This window comes from Chionomys nivalis, chromosome 15 (assembly GCF_950005125.1).
Source record: "Chionomys nivalis chromosome 15, mChiNiv1.1, whole genome shotgun sequence".
In the NCBI taxonomy this organism is placed as follows: Eukaryota; Metazoa; Chordata; class Mammalia; order Rodentia; family Cricetidae; genus Chionomys; species Chionomys nivalis.
In genome coordinates, this window is record NC_080100.1 from 41,695,541 (window position 1) to 41,715,843 (window position 20,303).

Consider the following 20,303-nt stretch of genomic DNA (forward strand, 5'->3'; position numbering starts at 1 on the left):
TCATAGCCTTTCCACCCCTGCGCATCCACCCCTGGAGATGTCTGAGCAACCTCATGTGGATACTTCTTACCTTTTCTTTCAAGGCGGATCTTCAGACAAGTTCTCAGCGTTTAAACCTTTCAGCCTCCAATGCTGCCGTGGCTGAGCTTAAACCCGATTGTTGTATTGATGATGTCATACACCATGAAGTCAAGGAAATTGGAACACACATGTAAGGATTTAGTTTACTACTTCTCAAAAGCATTTACTCTGTCCTATCTTGACAATCAAATAGAGAACCAAAGAAGACAAGGTATGACTTTTGCATTCCTGACCTGTGAATGTATTTGAAACTGAATACTGTTTTTCAGTCTGAAAACAAGTGAACATTTTGACCCTCTGAGATTATTTAGGCTTCACAAGCTCCAGTGGCACCCCTATGCCAGTCAGTTCACAGAAGCCAATTATCTCTTCAAAGTATTTCTTACTCTTCTCTCTGCTCCATCATCCCTTTCCTTCTCTTCATTGTGTCTGTTAAAACATATAATACTACCAGCATTAAATACAAATTTGTACCTGTATAATTTGATCAGATGAATTCCATAGTTCTATTGAAGGTACATGAACTCTGGATTAAAGCTTCCTAGAAGCCAAATTTCTGAAACCACCATTTATCAATCACTTTGCTTTTGAAAGATTTCCCATTGGCTTTTGGAAATTCTGACTTTATGTATGCTTTCAAAGCTGTCTATAACCTAATCCACCTCCTGTGTCAGTCTTCCTTCTCTTTCTGCACTGCGGTCATGTGGATGTATGTTCTTTAACTCCACACTCATTCTGTGGTGTGAAGTGTGTTTGCTTACAAAGAACTGCCTGTGGCATTTTGTATAACTTCTCATATCTCAGAAGAAGCATTACTTCTTCAAAGAAGCTGTGCGCACCTTTGTATATAGCTTCGGCTTCCACAGCCTGTTGGCTTTTTTTTTTTTTTTTAATCTTTTGTCTTTATGGTTACTCTGGGGTTAAAACATGAAATCTTTGTAGTGTATGTATCCCAGGGAAGTAGCAGAGAACAGCGGTTCCTAGCCACTGAAGGTGAGATTCCTGGATCAGTTGTGTACATTCACCGTTCTATAGGAAAAGAGCTAAACAGCTGCTTTAGAAGACACAACTCAAGGCTAGTCTCAAAACCCATGGCTACTGTAGTATTTCTGTGCAAGCCTCGTCTTTAAACCTAAAGGTGCTATCGTGTTTCTGCTGTGAACACTTCCAGGGCAAGTGTTATGCAGGGTTTGAGTTTGGTTTGGTTTGGTTTTTATTGCTGGTTTGGGGGATGTTTTGCTGTTGTTGTTGTTGTTTTGTTATTTGTGTGTGTGTGCACGTACATGGGTTTTTGTTTGCTTATGTGTTTATTTTCTTGCTTAGGGGTGTTAGATGTTTTGTTGAGATGGGGTTATCAGTATTTAGTCAAATTGCTCTTAAACTTGATATGTAGCTAAGCTACCCTCCAGCTTATGATCCTCCTGCCTCAGCTTCCCCTACTAGTCTTAGAGGCATATGCCACCATCTCCAGCTGTGGTATTATGTTTTGATCAACTTGCTTTCTAAGAAAGCGCCTATTACCAGTACAAGGTACCAGTATAAAGGAGAAATTAAATTATCCAATGTTACCAAGCTGTGTAGAACTATAAAAGATTCTTTCCCAGTCATCCTATATACATATAAATATCTCTGTGCATATAATATATTTATTTAGACTAAGTTGTATAAAGCTACTAAAAGATTAATGTGTTTTTCAGCCATTTGATATACATATAAATATATACATGCATATATAAACATGTATAGTAATATATAAATAATGTATTACACAAGCTTTTATCCTTTTCCATTTTCTGTAAATATTTTTCTATTTTAGTCAATATCCTTGAAAATATGATTTTCTGAATGACTGCCTCTTACGTGTTTAATCCGTGTGGTTTGTTTATTCTAATGTCACAGTATATTTTCAGATTTTTGCTACTTTAAACAACAAAATAATGTGTAGTTATATTTATTGCCTATCAAGTCTTGAAGTAGATGTTCTGTGTGAATACATCAACATTCTTAAGGCTTTAAACCAAAAGATTGTTTCTAAATTCCTTTCACCATCTGGCAATATAAAGAAATTATGTTTCTCTAACCCTCACCAACCCAAGGAATTCTTGCCAAACTTGTAAGACTGGAAATGTCATCTCATTATTTTAGCTTCTGGGCTATGTGTGTGACTTACCATTTCACATTTAATTGACTATTTATGGGATTGTAACACATCTGTGTATTTTCATAATCTAGCTATGCATTCTTTTCCACACATTTTGAGTGACATATTTGTCTTTGTTGATTGAGTTAGAAGAACTCTTTATAAACTAACAATTTAACCATCTTGTCATGTTATTAGAAATATTTTATACTAACTTTTTAATTGTTTTAATAGGTTTTGTTTTGTTGAAACTCACTATGTAGCCATGGCTGGCCTGGAACTCAGAGATTCTCCTGCCTCTACCTCTGCCAGGTAGAGTGCTGGGATTAAAGTCATGCTCCACCACAGCTAGCTTCCTCCCGAGTGCTGGGATTAAAGGCGTGCTCCACCACAGCTAGCTTCCTCCCGAGTGCTGGGACTAAAGGCGGGCTCCACCACAGCTAGCTTTCCTAGTGTTTTGATTAAAACTTGTACTCGGTTCCCCGTAGTATCATGTAATTCTACTCTGGATTTTCTTTAAGATACGTATTTTTCTAGTGCAAATGAACTCTTTTCCTCTTCAGTCACTTGCTTATTCTGGACATTATTTTTGGACATATTCTACTTCCAAAGGAAGACTTTGAAGTTCCTATTCCAAAAGGGCTACGTATCTCTTTTTTACTTTTTTTATTTTATGTGTGAGACTGTGTAAATATAGTTAGTATATCAGGTGTGTGTAGGAGCCAGTGGAGGCCAGAAGAGGGTGTAGATCCCCTGGAAGTGGAGTTTAGCAGGCTGTTCTGAGCATCCCTGTGAGTGGAGAGTCAACCTATGTCCTCTGCCAGCACAGGAGGCCCCTTTAAGCATTCAGTCATCTCCAGCCCCCAGATCTCATTTTCTTAGACAGTACTTTTTGTTCATGTATCTATATCCATATATGTTTTTTCCCTGCTGTAATCTCATTTAGATTCAGTTTCACATTGTTGACATAATCTTTTTTACATTTATAAGTAGAATTGAAGTATTTTAAATTTATTAAGAAGTGAGAGATGGAAGCTGAACAATGGCACACACCTTTAAATCCTAGCACTTAGGAGGCAGAAGCAGGTGGATATCTGTGGATTTGAGGCCAGCCTGGTCTACAAAGAGAGTTCTAGGATAGTCAAGGCTACACAGAGAAACCTTGTCTTGAAAAACAAAACAAAACAAAGAAGTAAGAAGGAAAATGACTTCAGACTATTAAGACGTCTTTCTGTTTCAGCTTGGTGTGTGCTGTGAGTTATACAACTCAGGGTGGAGAAAAAATGTACTTCAGAAAATTCTTCAAATTTCAGGTATTAAATATGGCAGAGATAAAGTTGTTTTCAAATGCCTTTTGTTTTTCTGGGAGTGTGATTATTCCCCCTCTGGGGAACAAGTTTTAATTAAATAGCTCCCTTCTTAGTTCATTTATAAACTGGTTCAAAGTCAGACTAAGTTGAAACGTAAATTATTATCACCAGTGTAATGTTTTTATAATAAAATGAGGCTTTTTGTTTCAAAGTAAAATCTCATTTTATTGATGAAACAAAACACAAAAATATAAAGAGATAAAATGAATATAAAGCCTCAATAAGATGATTAAAAATAGCATTAAATGTCCAAAGAATTATTTAAATGAAAAATTATTGATTCTTTTACAGGAATATTGCATATACATTAAAAAAAACTTTAACAATTAGACATGGCTTTGGGTCACTAAAGCCTGTATTTTAAAATAAGCACTGTTGAGTCTGAGTTTCCTGACTGTGTTCTTTGTTTTGACCAGGTCCTCAAACCATTGGATGTGAAAACCAAATTTTACAATGCAGAGGTAAGTGTTAGGCACTTAATAAGATTTCAAATTAAACGTTGAGATGTTGACTGAAAATCAGAGATGCTGCATTTCCTGTCAGGTTTAGTAAACTGCTGGTGTGAGGGAGCTAACCCAGTAGGAAGCGAATTGCCTTAAAGTGTTCCTTGTTCTGCTGGGTTCAACCTACATACAACCAGCGTGTCCTGACTTCCACTCTCGTGGTTTTCTGGGACAGTCACCTCTTTTGTTAAACAGCTGCCCTCAGTCCTCCATAATGGTGATAGTATTGCTTTCAAATACCAGCAATCTGCCGAGTATTTGCAGTGACTTTGGATGTTATACGACTCCAGTGGCAGGCATAGACTCACTATCCACTGAGGAGAAGTGCAGCGAGACCTCCCTGGGCATCCAGTGCACCAAGAAGAGCCGGGCGGCCAAGTGGCTTGAAAGATTACTGGGAGAGGCTCATTGGGCAAAACTGAGAAAGACATAACTTGAAGAGTAGGAGGTGATTTGTTCTTTAGCACAGAGGAAAATTAAGTAGGGCTGACCCCAATAGCAAGGATTTTGTTGTTTAGATTTTTGCCAAAAAATTCTTTATTTCCTCCAGAGCTGTAGAAAATGAGATGTCACCTAGGAATGGTGGCACTTGCCCGTAATCACTTGGCTGGGATGCTGAAGCAGGTGGATAGGGAATTAGGCCAACTGTGCTGCACAGTGAGCTACAGGTCACCCTGAGACATATAGAGACCCTGGCGTGAAAGAAAGAGGAATCTTTTTATGAAAATTCCTTTTACCCCTCAAAATCTCTATGATAAATTGAGAATTACTCCAGCGGTATTTTGTCGTAAAGATTACTTCTTTTGCTTACACCAGGTAGTGATCAGGAACTTGCAATCCTGTCACACTGTTGCTCAGAATAAAGGGTATGTTATAGCCATAATTGTTCAGTTGTCACAGTAAAGGAACCTGACATGTAAATACCTATTAGAGGAAAGGGAAAATGCATGTAATTAACAAAAAGATATAGAGCGGTATATAAAATAACAACAGCATAAGAAGTGGGCGTAGTCTAGAACACAAAAACAAAACAAAAAAGAAACAGTGGAATAAAGCTCAATGGTCTCAAAGTTTCTCAAAATTACAAGTTAGATAAGCAAATACTGTTCAGCCAATAGCATAATCAAATTGTCTATTTTAAGTAGTTAGTAAACCACATCATTGTGAAGGGATGATACGAAATACTTTCCTATGGTCCTTGTACCATGTATTTGTCGAACATGTTTTGATACTGTTTCTAATCATGCTTGACATGAATCACCTAAATAAAAACTGGTTTCATGAAAAATTTTGCTGTGGTTTTCTAAACTAGGAAAGTCTTTCAGGCAGATACAGAAATCAGTAACTGAGAGCCAGACACTTGGTCACCTACTGGGTTCAAAGCCTTGTGTCAGGTGTGGAAGCAAAATAATATAAGTAGGTATCTTCCCTAGCTTCAAGAAACTTACTCTGGTGGAGGGCACTGCATAACATAATATAACTGCAATACATGTGACTCCTGGTGTCCCAGACACTGACAGGAACTCAGGAACAGAGCAGTGACAAATTATCACCAGCTATATCTTTGACGAAGGAGATGTCATTTGACATTGGACTTACTAAGCCTACTTTTAAAGATGTATTTACATAATGTACAATAGACTGAAATCTAATAAGAATAAGAAGAAAATAAGCTGAATTGTCTGGGATGATCTATCCCAACTTTTTCTGAAATATGACCTATGACAACTTTATGATAACTTTAATCACCCAAGATCCTCCTCTAGGAGAAGATTCCAGCATAGGTAAATTCAAGACAAGCTTTATAATGCTCTGTTCTCAATGTGGGATGGCATATACAGCCACCTGAGCTGTGGAGAACAGCAGTGCAGGTAAAGAATGCACACCAGGAGAATGCAGTACAAGTAAACATTGTACACCCGGAGAATGCAGTACACGTAAACAGTGTACACCACGAGAATGCAGTACAGTTAAACATTGTACACCAGGAGAATGCAGTACAGGTAAACATTGTACACCCAGAGAATGCAGTACAGGTAAACATTGTACACCCAGAGAATGCAGTACAGGTAAACATTGTACACCAGGAGAATGCAGCACAGGTAAACAGTGTACACCAGGAGAATGCAGTACAGGTAAACAATGTACACCAGGAGAATGCAGTACAGGTAAACAATGTACACCAGGAGAATGCAGTACAGGTAAACATTGTGTATATCAGGAGAATGCAGTACAGGTAAACAGTGCATACCAGGAGAATGCAGTACAGGTAAACAGTGCACACCAGGAGAATGCAGTACAGGTAAACAATGTGTACACCAGGAGAATGCAGTACAGGTAAACATTGTGTACATCAGGAGAATGCAGTACAGGTAAACATTGTGTACACTAGGAGAATTCAGTACAGGTAAACAATATGTACAAGCAGGTTAGTGAGCAGACTCTGCCCTCAATGTGTCTTTCCCTATTTGTTCTTGTTTAAATATTCAACCATAATGTTCTTCTCTGTCCCATTGTCATTTAACCATAGCAATTTCACCTTTTTAGAAAAGTAGTTTGTCATATTTCTGTATGTTGCTTCCTGTTTACTTTCTTGTTTACTAATGCTGTCTTTAGTAAGTAAAAAAAATGCAGAGATGCATTTTATTTTAAAGTTATTCTTTTTCTTTAACATTTAACTCTGATTTTTCTAATTTTTCTTTTTTATTTTTCCATTAGAGTGACCTCAGTTCTGTGGTAATTTCATTTTTTATTATAAATTTATATGCTTTTCTCATCCCTTTTTGACTTTGCCTAATTAATCTCTCTAAAAAACATAGTGGAAAAACAGTTAGTTGTGAAGACTAGATCTGTGGCTTCTGAAAGAAAATACACAATTTGAGCATGCTTTTTAAATTGTCACACTGAAGCAACTCCATTCTAATTTCTAGTTTCTTTGGGTGTTTTTTAGAGCAAACATATCATCTCGGTATCTTTTATTCTTGAATTTTCAATGTTTTGCTGTGAAATATCCAATTACATTTCTCACAAAAATGTAAAATTGAAATTCATTTTGAGATGCACAGTGGTTTTATATCTGGGTCAGGTAAAGCTGGCCTTTTGATAAAAGCAGGCAAAAGGAAAGCAAAGTTCCCATACTGGCTGGATTCATGTTCAGCTCTCTCTACAGTGCGTAGCGTTTGCGTTTGCTGTCTGTGGGTAGGAGCTGCACTGACAGCCTGAGCACTAGTCCTGGTCCTCGTTTTTCAGATGTCAGATGACTTCGTACTAACTGTTCACACTAACTTGATTTTCCATTATGCTGCTTCCCTTCATTTCTTTAAGCTGTTCATTACTTTATACAGAGAATTGCATTTTAATAATTGAAATGTGGGCCTTGGGTTGTTTTAAGAGCAATGGATTTATGGGATATATTCACTTATTTTTTTTTTAAAGGAAAAGTAACTGAGCTGGGTATGGTAGCACATGCCTTTGATCCCAGCACTCAGGAAGCAGATGCAGATGGGTCTCTGTGAGTTCAAGGCCATCCTGGTCTACAAAGTGAGTTCCAGGACAGCCATGGATGTTATACAGAGAAACCCTGTCTCAAAAAACCAAAGGGGGGAAAAAGAAAAAAGAAAAAAGTAATCAAATTATGAGTTTAAATGGCACATTGCTTTAGCCGGGTGTGGTACACACCTGTCTTATCTGCATAGTTCCAGGACAGGCAGAGCTAACAGAGATGTTCTGTCTCAAAAGGGGGGGGGGTACATTATTTTAAAAACATTCCTTGTACTAATGTTTTGACATGAGCACATGTCTAAAAGGCTAGAGAATCTGCTAAGGCACATTAAATTATAACTTTATTATATTTTACATGATTGTCATTTTTCTGACTTTAGCATTTTAAAAGCTCATAATTCCCCAATTTGAGGGCATAGTTAATTTGCGAGTTCTATAACTGAAACTTCTTTGGGGGGGGGAGTAATTTTTGAATTACTTTAGCATAACATTTTTTATTCTTCAGTCACTCAAAACAGACCCAGAACCAAGAGGCATGAAATTAAGAATGTTAAGCAGAAGTGACTAAGGAATTCAATGTTTTTGTAAATTGAATATTGAAGTTATGCACTGATTGAACTTAATGATGCCATTTTGAAATTGTCAAAGTCTATAGACTATTTCAGTGTGACTAGTTTAAAAGCTGAAGTATCATTAGCGCACTTCCCATATTATGATTTCACCTTAAATATCTGTATAAAATGAACCAAGAAGTGACTAAGACTACTTATGAATTTCTTTACTTTAAAAATATCTACACCCTAAAGGGTATAAAAATAGATTATTCATCGTTGGTGGTCACTATCTCACATGAAGTAATTACACATTAGTTACGTTGTGCTGGAATATTTGACTGAAGACCTGATTTTCTGCCCTTAGCACTGTCTGAGTGTGCCCATCACACTGAAGTCCCTTCTAACATTTGGACATTTTATCAGATTGGGATTTTTGTTGTTGTTACTGAAGTATGAGTTAAACGCATGCTTCTAGATTCTATAAAACATATAAACTATAAGCCGGTTATCCCACATCCATTGTTTGGCAGGGTACCTGTTTACTAACACCTCACTTTGCTCCTGTTTATTATGTTAGGATGAAGATTTCTTTTCTTGCATTAATTGTGACACTTTTGATTTGCAGGCATGAACTAATCACATTTGTGGTTAATATTTTTTCATATAAGTAAGATATTTTCATTGTGGCAATACTTTAAATATCATGACATTTTGGTGGATTTGTTTCTCCATGTCCCTAGACTGATGAAGTCTTTCTCGAAGCCCAAATTCAGAACATCACAACCTCACCCATGTTCATGGAGAAAGTTTCACTGGAGCCGTCAATAATGTACAATGTAACAGAATTAAATTCGGTGACCCAAGCCGGGCAATGGTAAATATGAAATGTTTGCTATTATTTGGAAAGATGCAAATTTTTCTGATGTCCCCTAGTCATCAGATATAAATAAATAAATAAAATAAATATTATTTATTTTAAAATAATTGGGGGACATAATTTTTTAGGGAAGCTTTAGATTCATCAAAACCTCAGTGAGAAAGTAGAAGTCCCACAGGTTGTCCTCTGCAACCAGTTTCTCCTTTGGTTTCTGTTTTCTTACGTGCCTTTTGTTCATGTGTTTTAGAGCCAGGCTAAGCTCAAGCTACCCTTCTGCAACAGCTTCCCAAAGAGCATCGCACTCCATTGCACCCAGCTCTCCCATCCTGTATTGATGTAGCGCTTGTTGTGATTGGTGGGCCAGTGTTGATTCTTAATACAAGCAAAAGCCCACAGTTGAAGCCCACGTATGTGACGTACACATACACACTGTAACACTGGACAAGTGCATAATGGCGTGTCTGCCATTGCTAATGAAGTCTCCGCACACCTCCTTGTGTCTCCCTCCACAGAAACAGCCTTGCCTTTGCCATCTTGTGTCGCACTGTTGAAAGTACTTATTCTCGTTTCTCTCTCTCTCTCCCTCTCTCCCTCTCTTTTCCCAATACAAGTTTCTCTGCATAAATGCATGTTCTTTCTGTCTGTGTGTGTGTCTGTCTGTCTCTCTGTCTCTCTCTTTTCCCAGTACAAGTTTCTTTGCATAAGTTCATGTTCTCTCTGTCTCTCCCTCTCCTCTCCTCTCCTCTTCTCTTCTCCTCTGCTCCCCTCCCTCCCTCCCTCCCTCTCTCCCTTCCCAATACAGTTTTCTTCACTTTTAGCTCTGTAGACTAGCCTGGCCTTGAACTCAGAGATCCACCTGCCTCTTCCTCTCAAGTGCTGGGATTAAAGGTGTGCACCACCTCCCAACTGCACTTGTTTCCTAACCGTCACATTTCACCCAGATAAATCTGAAACTATCATTATTATTCTGCCAGTGATAAAACTGAAACATGGGAAGGATGGTGGAGAAGAAATTAGGAAATGAAGATAGGGTGAGTGTGAGTTTGGGAAAGATATTAGCGGCACATAAGAAGACATGCGCGTCGGAGTAGATGGCTTTAACTAGTGTGTGGAAAGTGTCCATGTCTTTCTATAGCTATTTCCGAAGAGAAGGAACAAATAAATGTATTATTAATGTAGATGAGGAGGTAGCAGCTGGGGAGCGTGCCTGACTTTTCCAGTGAATATGATTCCTAGTAATTCCTAGCAGTAAACATCTCGTGTGGTGGTTTAGGATATAGGAAGGTTAGCAGCCTCCTTTACTTGTTGTACTGAGAAAACAGCTTCCCATCCTTCATTCATTTTGAATTACTTATTAGAATGGTGTACCTCAAGGGTGGTAGTATAGCTAAATGGTTTAGCACAACACCCTGGGTTCTCTCCCCGGTGCCACACAGAGAAACAGAATAGCATATATTGCTCTGTTTCTAAGCTAGTTTCACTCTGTCCACCCCATCTTTTCATGGGAGGGATGGTCCTGGGACTGACCCAGTGCCTCACACATTCTATATGAGATATATGCTACATCAGATAGCCCCAAGCCTCTTTTTTACTTTTTTATTTTGAGACAGTCTTACTAAGTTTCCCAAGATGGCCTTGAACTCACTGTCTCATCAGGAAGATATTCCTTTTCATTTGGATTAAAATCTCTGGCTGCTCCTAGATCTCCGTGCAGTAAATCATCCAATTCATATCCTAAAGAGTTAACCACATGAGCCAGACATGGTGGTGCACACCTTTAGCACTTGGGAGGCTGATCTCTGTGAGTAGGAAATCAGCCTGGTCTACAGAGTGAGTTCCATGACAGCCAGGGCTACACAGAGAAACCCTGTCTCAAAGAACCAAGAAGAAAAAAAGAATTAACCATGTGAGATTTCCTTCAGAAAGATGCTAGCAGACTTTTTTCTGTCTATTTCTGCACCTGCCAGTGTATCTACATTTGGATCCAGAGGATATTTGCAGCCAATGGATACACGCCAGTACTTATACTGCCTAAAGCCCAAGAAGGAGTTTGCAGAAAAAGCTGGCATCATTAAAGGCGTGACAGTCATTGGAAAACTGGACATCGTGTGGAAAACAAACCTAGGTGAAAGGGGACGGTTACAGACCAGCCAGCTTCAAAGAATGGTGAGTCTAGCAAACACTTCAGTGTGGGGTGGGGTGCACAGGGGACACGTAGGTATTACAGCTTAACACTAAAAAGCAGGGCACCATGAAGTCAGATTTCTAGAAAATACTAATAGTTGTGTTGATCCCTTGGTAGAAACCTAGTGTTGAAATCCATGGAAATGTTCAGTCAGATGTTGGTTTCTCTTTAGTGTGTGTGTGTGTGTGTGTGTGTTTTGTTAAACTTTACCAACCAGGACTTAAGAAAGCTGCTCACCAGCTGTTCTTGTCTTTCCTAAGTCCTGCTCACTGTTCTTCTGGCTCCCATTACACTGAGGTGTTCTGGGCAGTGTCCTGAACCCTATTGCACTTGCCTACTGTTTAGCCTTTGTTGTGATTGTTTTGAGATAGGGTATCACTGTGTAGCCCTGGATGCTCTGGAACTCAGCAACCCTTTGAGACCAAATCCCCTGAGTCCTAACACATTCCTTATCTAGAGGCAAGATTCATCTTTATTTTACTGAGTCCCGGAGTAATTATATCACAAACAGTCTGGGTCTGCAGGGTTGTTCCACCCAAGCTCACAGTAAAAGAGGTGAGCGTGGGAGACCTGAGCAGGGCTGCAGAATTTCACAGAGCATCAACTTAGAGATCTGTGCCTGCTGAGGGAAGGTGCTGGTATAGTATCTTTGTTAGCATCGGAAGGTTTCTTTAATAGGTGTAGTTTAACTGTGTTACTTTCTTTTCACAGGCTCCAGGTTATGGAGATGTTAGGCTATCTTTAGAGGCCATCCCAGATACCGTGAACCTAGAAGAACCTTTCCATATTACCTGTAAAATCACAAACTGCAGGTAATGCCAGTGTGTGTGGATGGGCCTTCTTTCTCCTCACCTAAAAGTACTTGCTAATCTTTTCATTATTTCCCTACCCTCTTTTAGTTTTTGAGACAGTCTCACTGTATAACCTTAGCTATCCTGGAACTTACTCTGTAGACCAGGCTAGCCTCAGACTCAGAGATCTGCCTGCTTCTGCCTACCCAGTGATGAGATTAAAGATGTGCACCTTAGCCGGGCGGTGGTGGCGCACGCCTTTAATCCCAGCACTCGGGAGGCAGAGGCAGGCGGGTCTCTGTGAGTTCGAGACCAGCCTGGTCTACAGAGCTAGTTCCAGGACAGGCTCCAAAGCCACAGAGAAACCTGTCTTGAAAAACCAAAAAAAAAAAAAAAGATGTGCACCTCTGTGCCTTTTAACTATCCTGTCCCTTCTTATATTGAATACCACTGGTAATAATGTTTATAAATATTTGAAGTCCTAGTGTTTACTTTCCGTGTTCTTATTTCATTCATTAATGGTAATATGTGGTGGGTATGAATTTTTGACACTCTATGGAAGAGAGCTAGAAAAGGCCACATTTATACTCCCTTCATATTTCATAGCGCTAAAGAATGAGCTGCAGGCTCTTATGGGATGACATAGATGTAGATTAGTCAGCTCATTTCTCTGATGCTTAAACCTGAGCCATATCTTTAATATTAACAGGAAAAAAATGTGTATCGAAACTTAACATAAGAGGTACCTATAGTTGGGAAAAATGATTCTGATTTTTGTCTATTGCCTATTTTCTTTGGTAGTGTTTTCTAAGACAGTCTTGTTATATAACCCAGGTTGGCTTTGAACTTGTAATCTTTTTGCTTTCTGAGTGATGGGAATACAGGCTAAAGTTTTTTGTTTGTTTTTGAGACAGGGTCTCACTGTGTAACCTTGGCTTGCCTAGAACTCCTACATAGACCAGGCTGACGTCAAATTCATAGAGATCCACTAGCCTTTGTCTCCTGGAGTGACGGGATTAAAGGCATCCACCACCACACCCAGCCATTAAGCAGTTTTGCAAGTAAACAGAAGAAGCAAATAATAGACAGTTTAAAGCATAAACGACTTATATCCCAGCAAAGTCGTCTTGCTAGTACTCACACGATCTGTTTGGACTTTGGTTGTCCTTCTTTCCTATGGAGTTCCCAGGACAAAGAGTTAAGAGATATGGAAATAAAATGTGATTTGAATGTCTAAAGTGTAGAAAAAAGGCAAGGCCAGTAGTTTCATGGTAACGCGGAGCCATGTTCAGTAACAACTGGAAAACCACCTCAGCAACAGGCTGGTGTGAGGCTTCTATAAGCCTGGAGGATGCCATGACCCCATTATCCTTATGCCGTCTTTTTGTTTGTTTTGCTTTTGAGACAGTACCTCCTTACAGCCTGGCCTCGCACTAGCTATGTAGCTGAGGCTGCCCTCCATCATCCTGGCTCCGTCATTCTACTTTAAGTAATGACATGCTCGTTTTTTCCATTCTTTCTCTGGTTCTTATTCTCCTGGACAACCAGAAAGTAAACTTACTGAAAACTAGAAGGAATGTGATGGTGTCTTCTTAGGAAATAAACAAGATTTATTCCTGCCCTCTGATTGCCTCAGCAGTGAGAGGACGATGGACCTGGTCCTGGAAATGTGCAATACTAATTCCATCCACTGGTGCGGGATTTCGGGAAGACAGCTAGGAAAGCTGCATCCAAGCTCCTCACTCTGCCTGGCCCTTACTCTCCTGTCTTCAGTACAGGGGCTCCAAGTACGTTTTCTTTTCGGTAATCAACAGAGTGGGCTAAATTATCGTTTGTGATACTGTATTTTCTCTAATAATCGTCAGTGACTGAAAACTGAAGTGCCTCTCTCTCTCTCTAGAGTGTCTCTGGCTTAAGACTCACTGACACATTCTTAAAGAGAACATACGAATACGACGACATTGCGCAAGTCTGCGTGGTCTCGTCAGCCGTGGAAGTGGAAGCCTAAGGAAAATTCCTAATGTTAAATTTCTTGTTTAATCACAGAACTGGTCCCTGTATTTTGTCAGCTTTGTGAAATGATGACCAGCAAAAATAAGTGTTATTTAAATTTGTTTTCTGTAAAACAGTTAAATAGTAAATATTTGTTGTGAAAGCAGTGGTTTTATCTTGTGAGTTGTACTCAATGAACAGAACGTCTCAGTGTTTTCTACACACGTTTCATCCTTTAAGATAACTGTCGGCTTTTGTTTGTAACAAGCTCAATTTTTGAAGCTTTTTGTCTACCAAGTTGATTTTTGTAAAAGCAAGCCTTCTTGCATCTGATGTCTTGGGCTCTGGAGGTAAATGAACTCTGGCATCTGAGTACAGTAGCAGGGGTGTCCGTGGTGATGGCACCTGCTGCTTAGGGCCTCAGGACCACAGTTTAGTAATTCAGTCTGGAAGATACTGTAACACTTTGTATAGAAATGTAATTAATCAATCAACCACAGTCTCTTTCCTGGGTGCTTAGCCAACAGAAAATCCTTGTCTGAGACAATTCAGGTCCCCTTCCTGTAACCTGATTATTTCTTAACACAGGATAAACATTTTCAGTTGTTTTCAACAGCATTGTATGGGTGTGTGGCTGTTAGTGCACACATATCAACACACATCTCACCCACACTCACCACAGGGCCAGCTCTGCTGTTGCCCAGGCAAGGCACAGGGCCATCTCAACTGCTGTAGGGGCATACGAGGTGGGGGGCAGGGTCAGCTGCTGTAGGGGGCATAGGAGGTGGGGGGCAGGGTCAGCTCTCACACACACTTCACAGCAGACCAGAATTGGTTGACTCAGTTAACTTTTTTAAAAAACTTTTACTAATTCTTTGCAGATTACACATCATGCATCTGATCCCACCTGTCTCTCCCCCACCCACCTTCCGCCCTTGCAACCTCCCCTCCAAGCAAAACAAAATTTTAAAGAAAAGCCGAAAACCAAACAAAGCAAACAAACAAAACAAAATAAATAAATAAATGAACCAAAAAAAAAAAAAAGGGTCTCAGCATAGAAATGGTAATGGGGCCAATTGAATTCCACAGTTAACCCTTTAGCCCTTTCTTCTTCACGTGCAAGTGTTCGCTGTCACAAGTCTTTGACCTGCTACACCAGGACACTGGGCTCTCATTGGGGCTCCTCTTGGATATCCTATTGTCCTAAAGTTTTAAATCTGTAGATTCGCCCCCTTCACATGCATAGATGAGGTGGATGCTGGGGTGAGCTAATTCAGCTCTGGTTCTGGACCTCGGTGGTAGCTGGGTTGGGCAGCCTCCCAGCTTTCCCCCATTGTCACCACCGGGGTGGCCTCGCTAGCTCTGCCTCAGCTAACCCATCCAAAGCAGCCACAGCAAGAAGCAGCGTCAGTTCTGCTCTCAGCCCCGCCCCCTCCGGCTCACCTACACTCACACCATGGGGCCAGCTCCACTGTCTTGCCCAGGCAAGGTGAAAGGCCATCTCAATTGCTGTAGGGGGCATACGAGGTAGGGGGCACGGTCAGCTCTCATGCCCTCAGGGCTGGCTCACCTGCACCCCCCAACAACAGGGTTAACTGTGGTGCACTGCTCTGGGAGACTGGAGGGTCTGCTCTCCCATGTGGTGCAGTTGGTGAGGAGCAAGCTAGCTCTTTCCCTCACCCATGCCACCACATGGGCAGATGGGTCAGGGGGGGCAGGGTCATCTCTCCAGCTCTCATGTCCTCAGAGTCAGCTCACTTGCATCTGGACAAGGCCAGCTCTAGTGTGTGCCCAGGTGAGGTGTAAGGCCTACTCTCAGTGAAGGACAAGGCTAGTTCTCCAACTCGGATGATCCAAGGGCCAGCCCTCTTGCCTGCACAGGGTAACAAGAGGAAGGGCAGCTTTCCCACACCCATTGTCACCACCTGGCAGATGAGAGCAGGGGTGGGGTCAGCTCTGCTGTCCTCATGCCCTAGGGGCTGGCTCACGTGTCTCCTGACAACAGAGTCAGCTCTAGTGTGCTGCCCAGGTGAGGTACGCACTGTGCTGAGGGGTGAGGCCATCTTTCCTGGGGCCAGTTCTGCAGTAGCTAGCAAGAAACCAGGCCAGCTATTCCAAGGCAACTCAGTTAACTTTGATCAAAGTTGATAATTTCCTAGTTTTAACCTAAAAACTCCTGAAGAATGTTTTATTTTCATAATATACATTTAAGTGATTCCCAACTTCATATCTGTTTTGGCTGGTTTTTTGTTTGTTTGTTTGTTTGTTTGTTTTTATTTTTGAGACAGGGCTTCTCTCTGTAACTTTGCAGCCTGTCCTGGAACTCTGTAGACCAGGCTGGCCTCGAACTCACAGAGATCTGCCTGCCTCTGCCTCCCAAGTGCTGAGATTGAAGGCGTGCGCCACCACCATCAGGCCTGTTTTTTAACATGTACTAATATAAAAATTTTGTCTGTTCATCTAATCATACCCGTTTATGTCAGGAACAAATCAGCAAAAAGTATATATAGTAAGTCTTTAAACAGCTTTGCAATAGGAATGTAGCAAAATGTTTCTCGATTTGGCAGGAAAACAAAAACCCATGCGGTTATATCCCTTACCCTAGTTTGACAAGTTGAAATTTCCCAGTGTCTAATAATTGCTTACATATTAAGAATGCATTAAGTCAAACACAAAACCCTTTCTCTTAAATGCATAATTGTTTATTGCCATGACAAATTATTTGGTCCAAAAATGAAAGGTGTATCCAGGAGGCTTGGCCCTCACATTAATCATGATTGATGAACGTCTATGCAAAACAAAACGCAAGCATTAAGAACAGAAGTCGGTTCCTTTAGGATGACGGAGACTGGTCAAGTCCGTCTGTATCAGCATTATTTCAAGCATCCTCTCATAACTGAACCATATTTGCATTCGTTCAGAATTTAAAAGTTACTCTGCTGTATACTTTTAATTACAAAGTCTTCTGTATATAAACAACATAGGTACATATTGTTCATACTCTAAATAAAAGATAAATGCCATCTTATAAAGGATCTGTGTCAGCTATTATAAAAACTAGATTGATGATTTGGTACAGTAAATGAAATTCCATTTCCATAGAAAGGGCATGTTCAGTTTTGCATAGCACGGTAACAGTTTCAGCTACTCCAACAAAATGGGGTCATGGAAGCCAGGCATTCCGAATTCAAATGTATGTAAGTATTCAATGCCATCCTTTTTCTCTGAGCAAGTGTATTTTCCTGACAAGGGGAACAATACTTGGGGAAGTTTCTTAAGAATTTTAAGACAGCTAGAACAATCAGACCACTCAAAAAAAAAAAATCTTGAAATAGCTTGCAGTGTGATGTTTTCAACGTGATGGATGGACCTGAAGAGTAAAAAGTGTACTGAATAAGAAAACGCCGTGGAAGTAGGAAGAGACTTCCGGCAGTATTCCTGTATCAACAAACCAAAAAGTGAAATGGAAGATACACTGGTTCCTTTATTTTATAGTAAATAGAAAAGCTACCTTTAGCCAAGGGTGTTAGCACAGGAAGTCAGGTTCCACAGCTGCTGATAACTGGTCGTTCCTACCAGGATATTACTGGTCAAGTGAGTTGGGAACTATTTCTTCCTCTTCTGTGTTTTGGAAGCCATATGGAATGGATTGTTATTCTTTCCTGAAGACTTTAGTAGAGTTGACTACCGAGATCATCTGAGCCTAACCGATTTTTGTTTTGTTTTTTGTTTGTCCTGGAAGGTATGGAAATTTCTTCACAAAGGCTTTCTAATTGTCCTTTTTGTTGTTGTTTGAGTTATTTCCTACTGGGTACTTCATTTTGTTGATTTTGAAACTGGGTCTCCTGTAGCCCGGGCTAACATCATACCCACCGTGCAGCCAACTGGTGTTGAAGTCCTCAACCTCCCAAGTGTTGGATCACAGGTGCAGGTGCCCCTCCAGTTCCATGCAGTACTAGGGAAGGAGCGACCCAGGGCTTCCTGCTGGGCAACACTACGCCCTGCCCTGTGCTGCCCACCCCAGTTTCCCTTCTAATATCCCACAGGAGCCGTTCCTAGTATATCTGCCCCTTTCCTACGTGTTTCTTCTTTAATGCAGTGATGGATTTGGACGCATGCGCCCACCTACTAGGCAAGCACTCTCTCTTCCATCTCTGATGCTGTTGTTAATTTGTATTTTCTGTTGCCTAGTCGAGGATTCGCCAGTTTTATTGAACTGAAAGCCTGTTCTAGGATTATTAACATATTCAGCACTGGAAGACTGGGCTTTTAGTTGTCAACTTTGAATTTTCTTTGACTCCAGTCCTAACCTGTATGTGAGCAGGAAGTACTTCACTCTGTGTGAAGAACACTCAGTGAACAGTGTGACAGCCGACAGCGCAGTCTGTCACAGGTTCCCCTGTTCTCTACCAGAATTGTTTCCTGGCTGTCCCACGTGAGACTACCCAGGTGCCTGCTTGCTACTTGAGGAGAGACCCCCAACCTTACACAACTTTATTTGTTCTAAAGTTGAGGCCTGACTGCGTGGAGCACTGTTTAAAATGGTGATCTTATTTGATGATATGACCCTACACCAGAATTTTGAATTAATTAATTTCCCCCACTTGATTTTACAGTGAAATTACAAAACCACTGTCTCACAAAAGGAAAAAAGAAAAAGGGTTTGATTTTTTTTTTTCAAGACAGGGTCTCTCAGTTCCTTAGTAGCTATGGTGCCAGTCCTAGAACATGCTCTGCAAACCAGGCTGGGCTTGAACTCATGGAGATCCACCTGCCTCAGCTTCCTGAGTGCTGGGATTAAAGGCATGTGCTACCACTGCCCAGCAAAAAAAAAAAAAAAAAAAAAGTTTTGAAACCTTGAGCTCCTAAATGCACAGACTGAGAAGAGCTGTGGAAAGGCCCTGAGGCTAGTCTCATCTTAAATTACGTTCTTTCACTCTTCCCTCGTCACGCCTGTAAAATCATTACACAACAGCCCCCATTTAACCAATTTTTTGGTTCATAAGCAAGTTCCATTTGAAACTGGAATTTTCTCATCCACCAAGTCACCTAGAGTCAAGCCACTAGTATCTCATGCCATCTCTCTACTAACCATATGCCAGATGCATAAATATGGTAAGATATTGGAAACCTGATATGTTTAAATTGCAGTAAATTAAAGTTAAGCATAAGACTGTCATGCTAAGCCAAACTGCAGCCGAGGATCCCACAGATGAGCAGTGTCGGCGATAGATGCCTTTGTTACCCATCAAATAATGGTAAAGTAAAAAAATAAAATCATCGCGGATGGGCACATAATTAAATTCCACTTAGAAATCCCATAATTTGGGCCAAGTCGGTGGCTTTTTAAAGTGTAACTAGACACTGCCCTAGGTAAGTTTCCCACCAATGAAACTGTGACAATTAGGCTAGGACAATGAATAGAGCAGTTGTGTTCACTGGCCCAACCAATACGATTAAGGATCTCTAAGTGTGCTTTATTATGTACTTAACTGACCATGCGAATGCTACCAACACTAAACTACAGACAGGATTAGTTAAAATCGAGGCAGAAAACCTGAGCATCCTTCCGGTGCATTCTGTACATTCACAGTATCTCCAAAACATCGCCTGCATCAAACTAAAGACTCCCTGTCCCCAGTACAAGCCACCCTACAGACAGTACTGGTACCCACAACAGACATGTGTCACTGATAGTGGCACATGCCACAGCTCTTCTTCTGATGTGCTACCAAACACATTTCTTCCAAACAGCATGAGAAGTCTCTCCACTTAGTCATCCCCTCTCTCAAAACCACGGCCTAGGGAGACCTGTAGCTAAAGAACTTTCCAATAAATAGCCCTACTGTTCAACAAATATACTCTGTACTAAGCCTGATATACAACATGATGATAAAAGTTAAAATGGATGGGCCCTTGTCCCAAGGCTGTATTAGCTCTTAACAAGGCTCCTGATGGTTTGTTTCCGAAGGAGTTTGTGTTATGTTCAAGTCTGTTGGTGATAAACTATACTTTAAACGGATGGACTCTCTCGGGTTTACACAAGAGACTTTCCTCCATTATTTCCAGACATTGTGTAGGGTGGTTTCGGTTACTTGGTTTTGGGCTATTATCTACAGGTGGACATGTCAGAACCACAAACTATCTGTACTGGGGGTGAGGGTCCTGATCAAGTCAGGAATGTTCTTCTGTGCTGCTGCTGAACGTCCTGCTGCGGATGTGATTCCTCAGCTGCTCTATCAGTTCCGGATTCTGTTGTTGGATCTGCTGAGCAAACTGCTGTCCCCTGCAGGAAAAAGGCAGAATAAA

At 40.7% G+C, this 20,303-nt stretch overlaps 2 protein-coding genes across 5 annotated transcripts in view; one reads left to right on the forward strand and one right to left on the reverse strand.

Moving 5' to 3' along the window:
- Trappc13 (trafficking protein particle complex subunit 13) overlaps positions 1-14,713 on the forward strand; it is a 32,647-nt gene extending 17,934 nt beyond the window's left edge. Inside the window, exons 5-13 of one of the 4 annotated variants that reach the window (XM_057789959.1) lie at positions 84-211; positions 3,462-3,534; positions 4,008-4,052; positions 6,813-6,830; positions 8,890-9,023; positions 10,994-11,192; positions 11,923-12,023; positions 13,639-13,789; positions 13,903-14,713. In XM_057789959.1, the coding sequence (XP_057645942.1) occupies positions 84-211; positions 3,462-3,534; positions 4,008-4,052; positions 6,813-6,830; positions 8,890-9,023; positions 10,994-11,192; positions 11,923-12,023; positions 13,639-13,789; positions 13,903-14,010 (957 nt within the window). In that variant the 3' untranslated portion in view covers positions 14,011-14,713. The remainder of the gene's footprint in view (positions 1-83; positions 212-3,461; positions 3,535-4,007; positions 4,053-6,812; positions 6,831-8,889; positions 9,024-10,993; positions 11,193-11,922; positions 12,024-13,638; positions 13,790-13,902) is intronic. The other 3 variants (XM_057789960.1, XM_057789961.1, XM_057789963.1) reach the window with 3 other exon arrangements.
- Positions 14,714-18,656: 3,943 nt separating this feature from the next.
- The window catches only part of Sgtb (small glutamine rich tetratricopeptide repeat co-chaperone beta), a 41,352-nt gene continuing 39,705 nt past the window's right edge, over positions 18,657-20,303 (reverse strand). Inside the window, exon 11 of the mRNA XM_057789772.1 lies at positions 18,657-20,280. Within this exon, the coding sequence (XP_057645755.1) occupies positions 20,169-20,280 (112 nt within the window). The 3' untranslated portion in view covers positions 18,657-20,168. The remainder of the gene's footprint in view (positions 20,281-20,303) is intronic.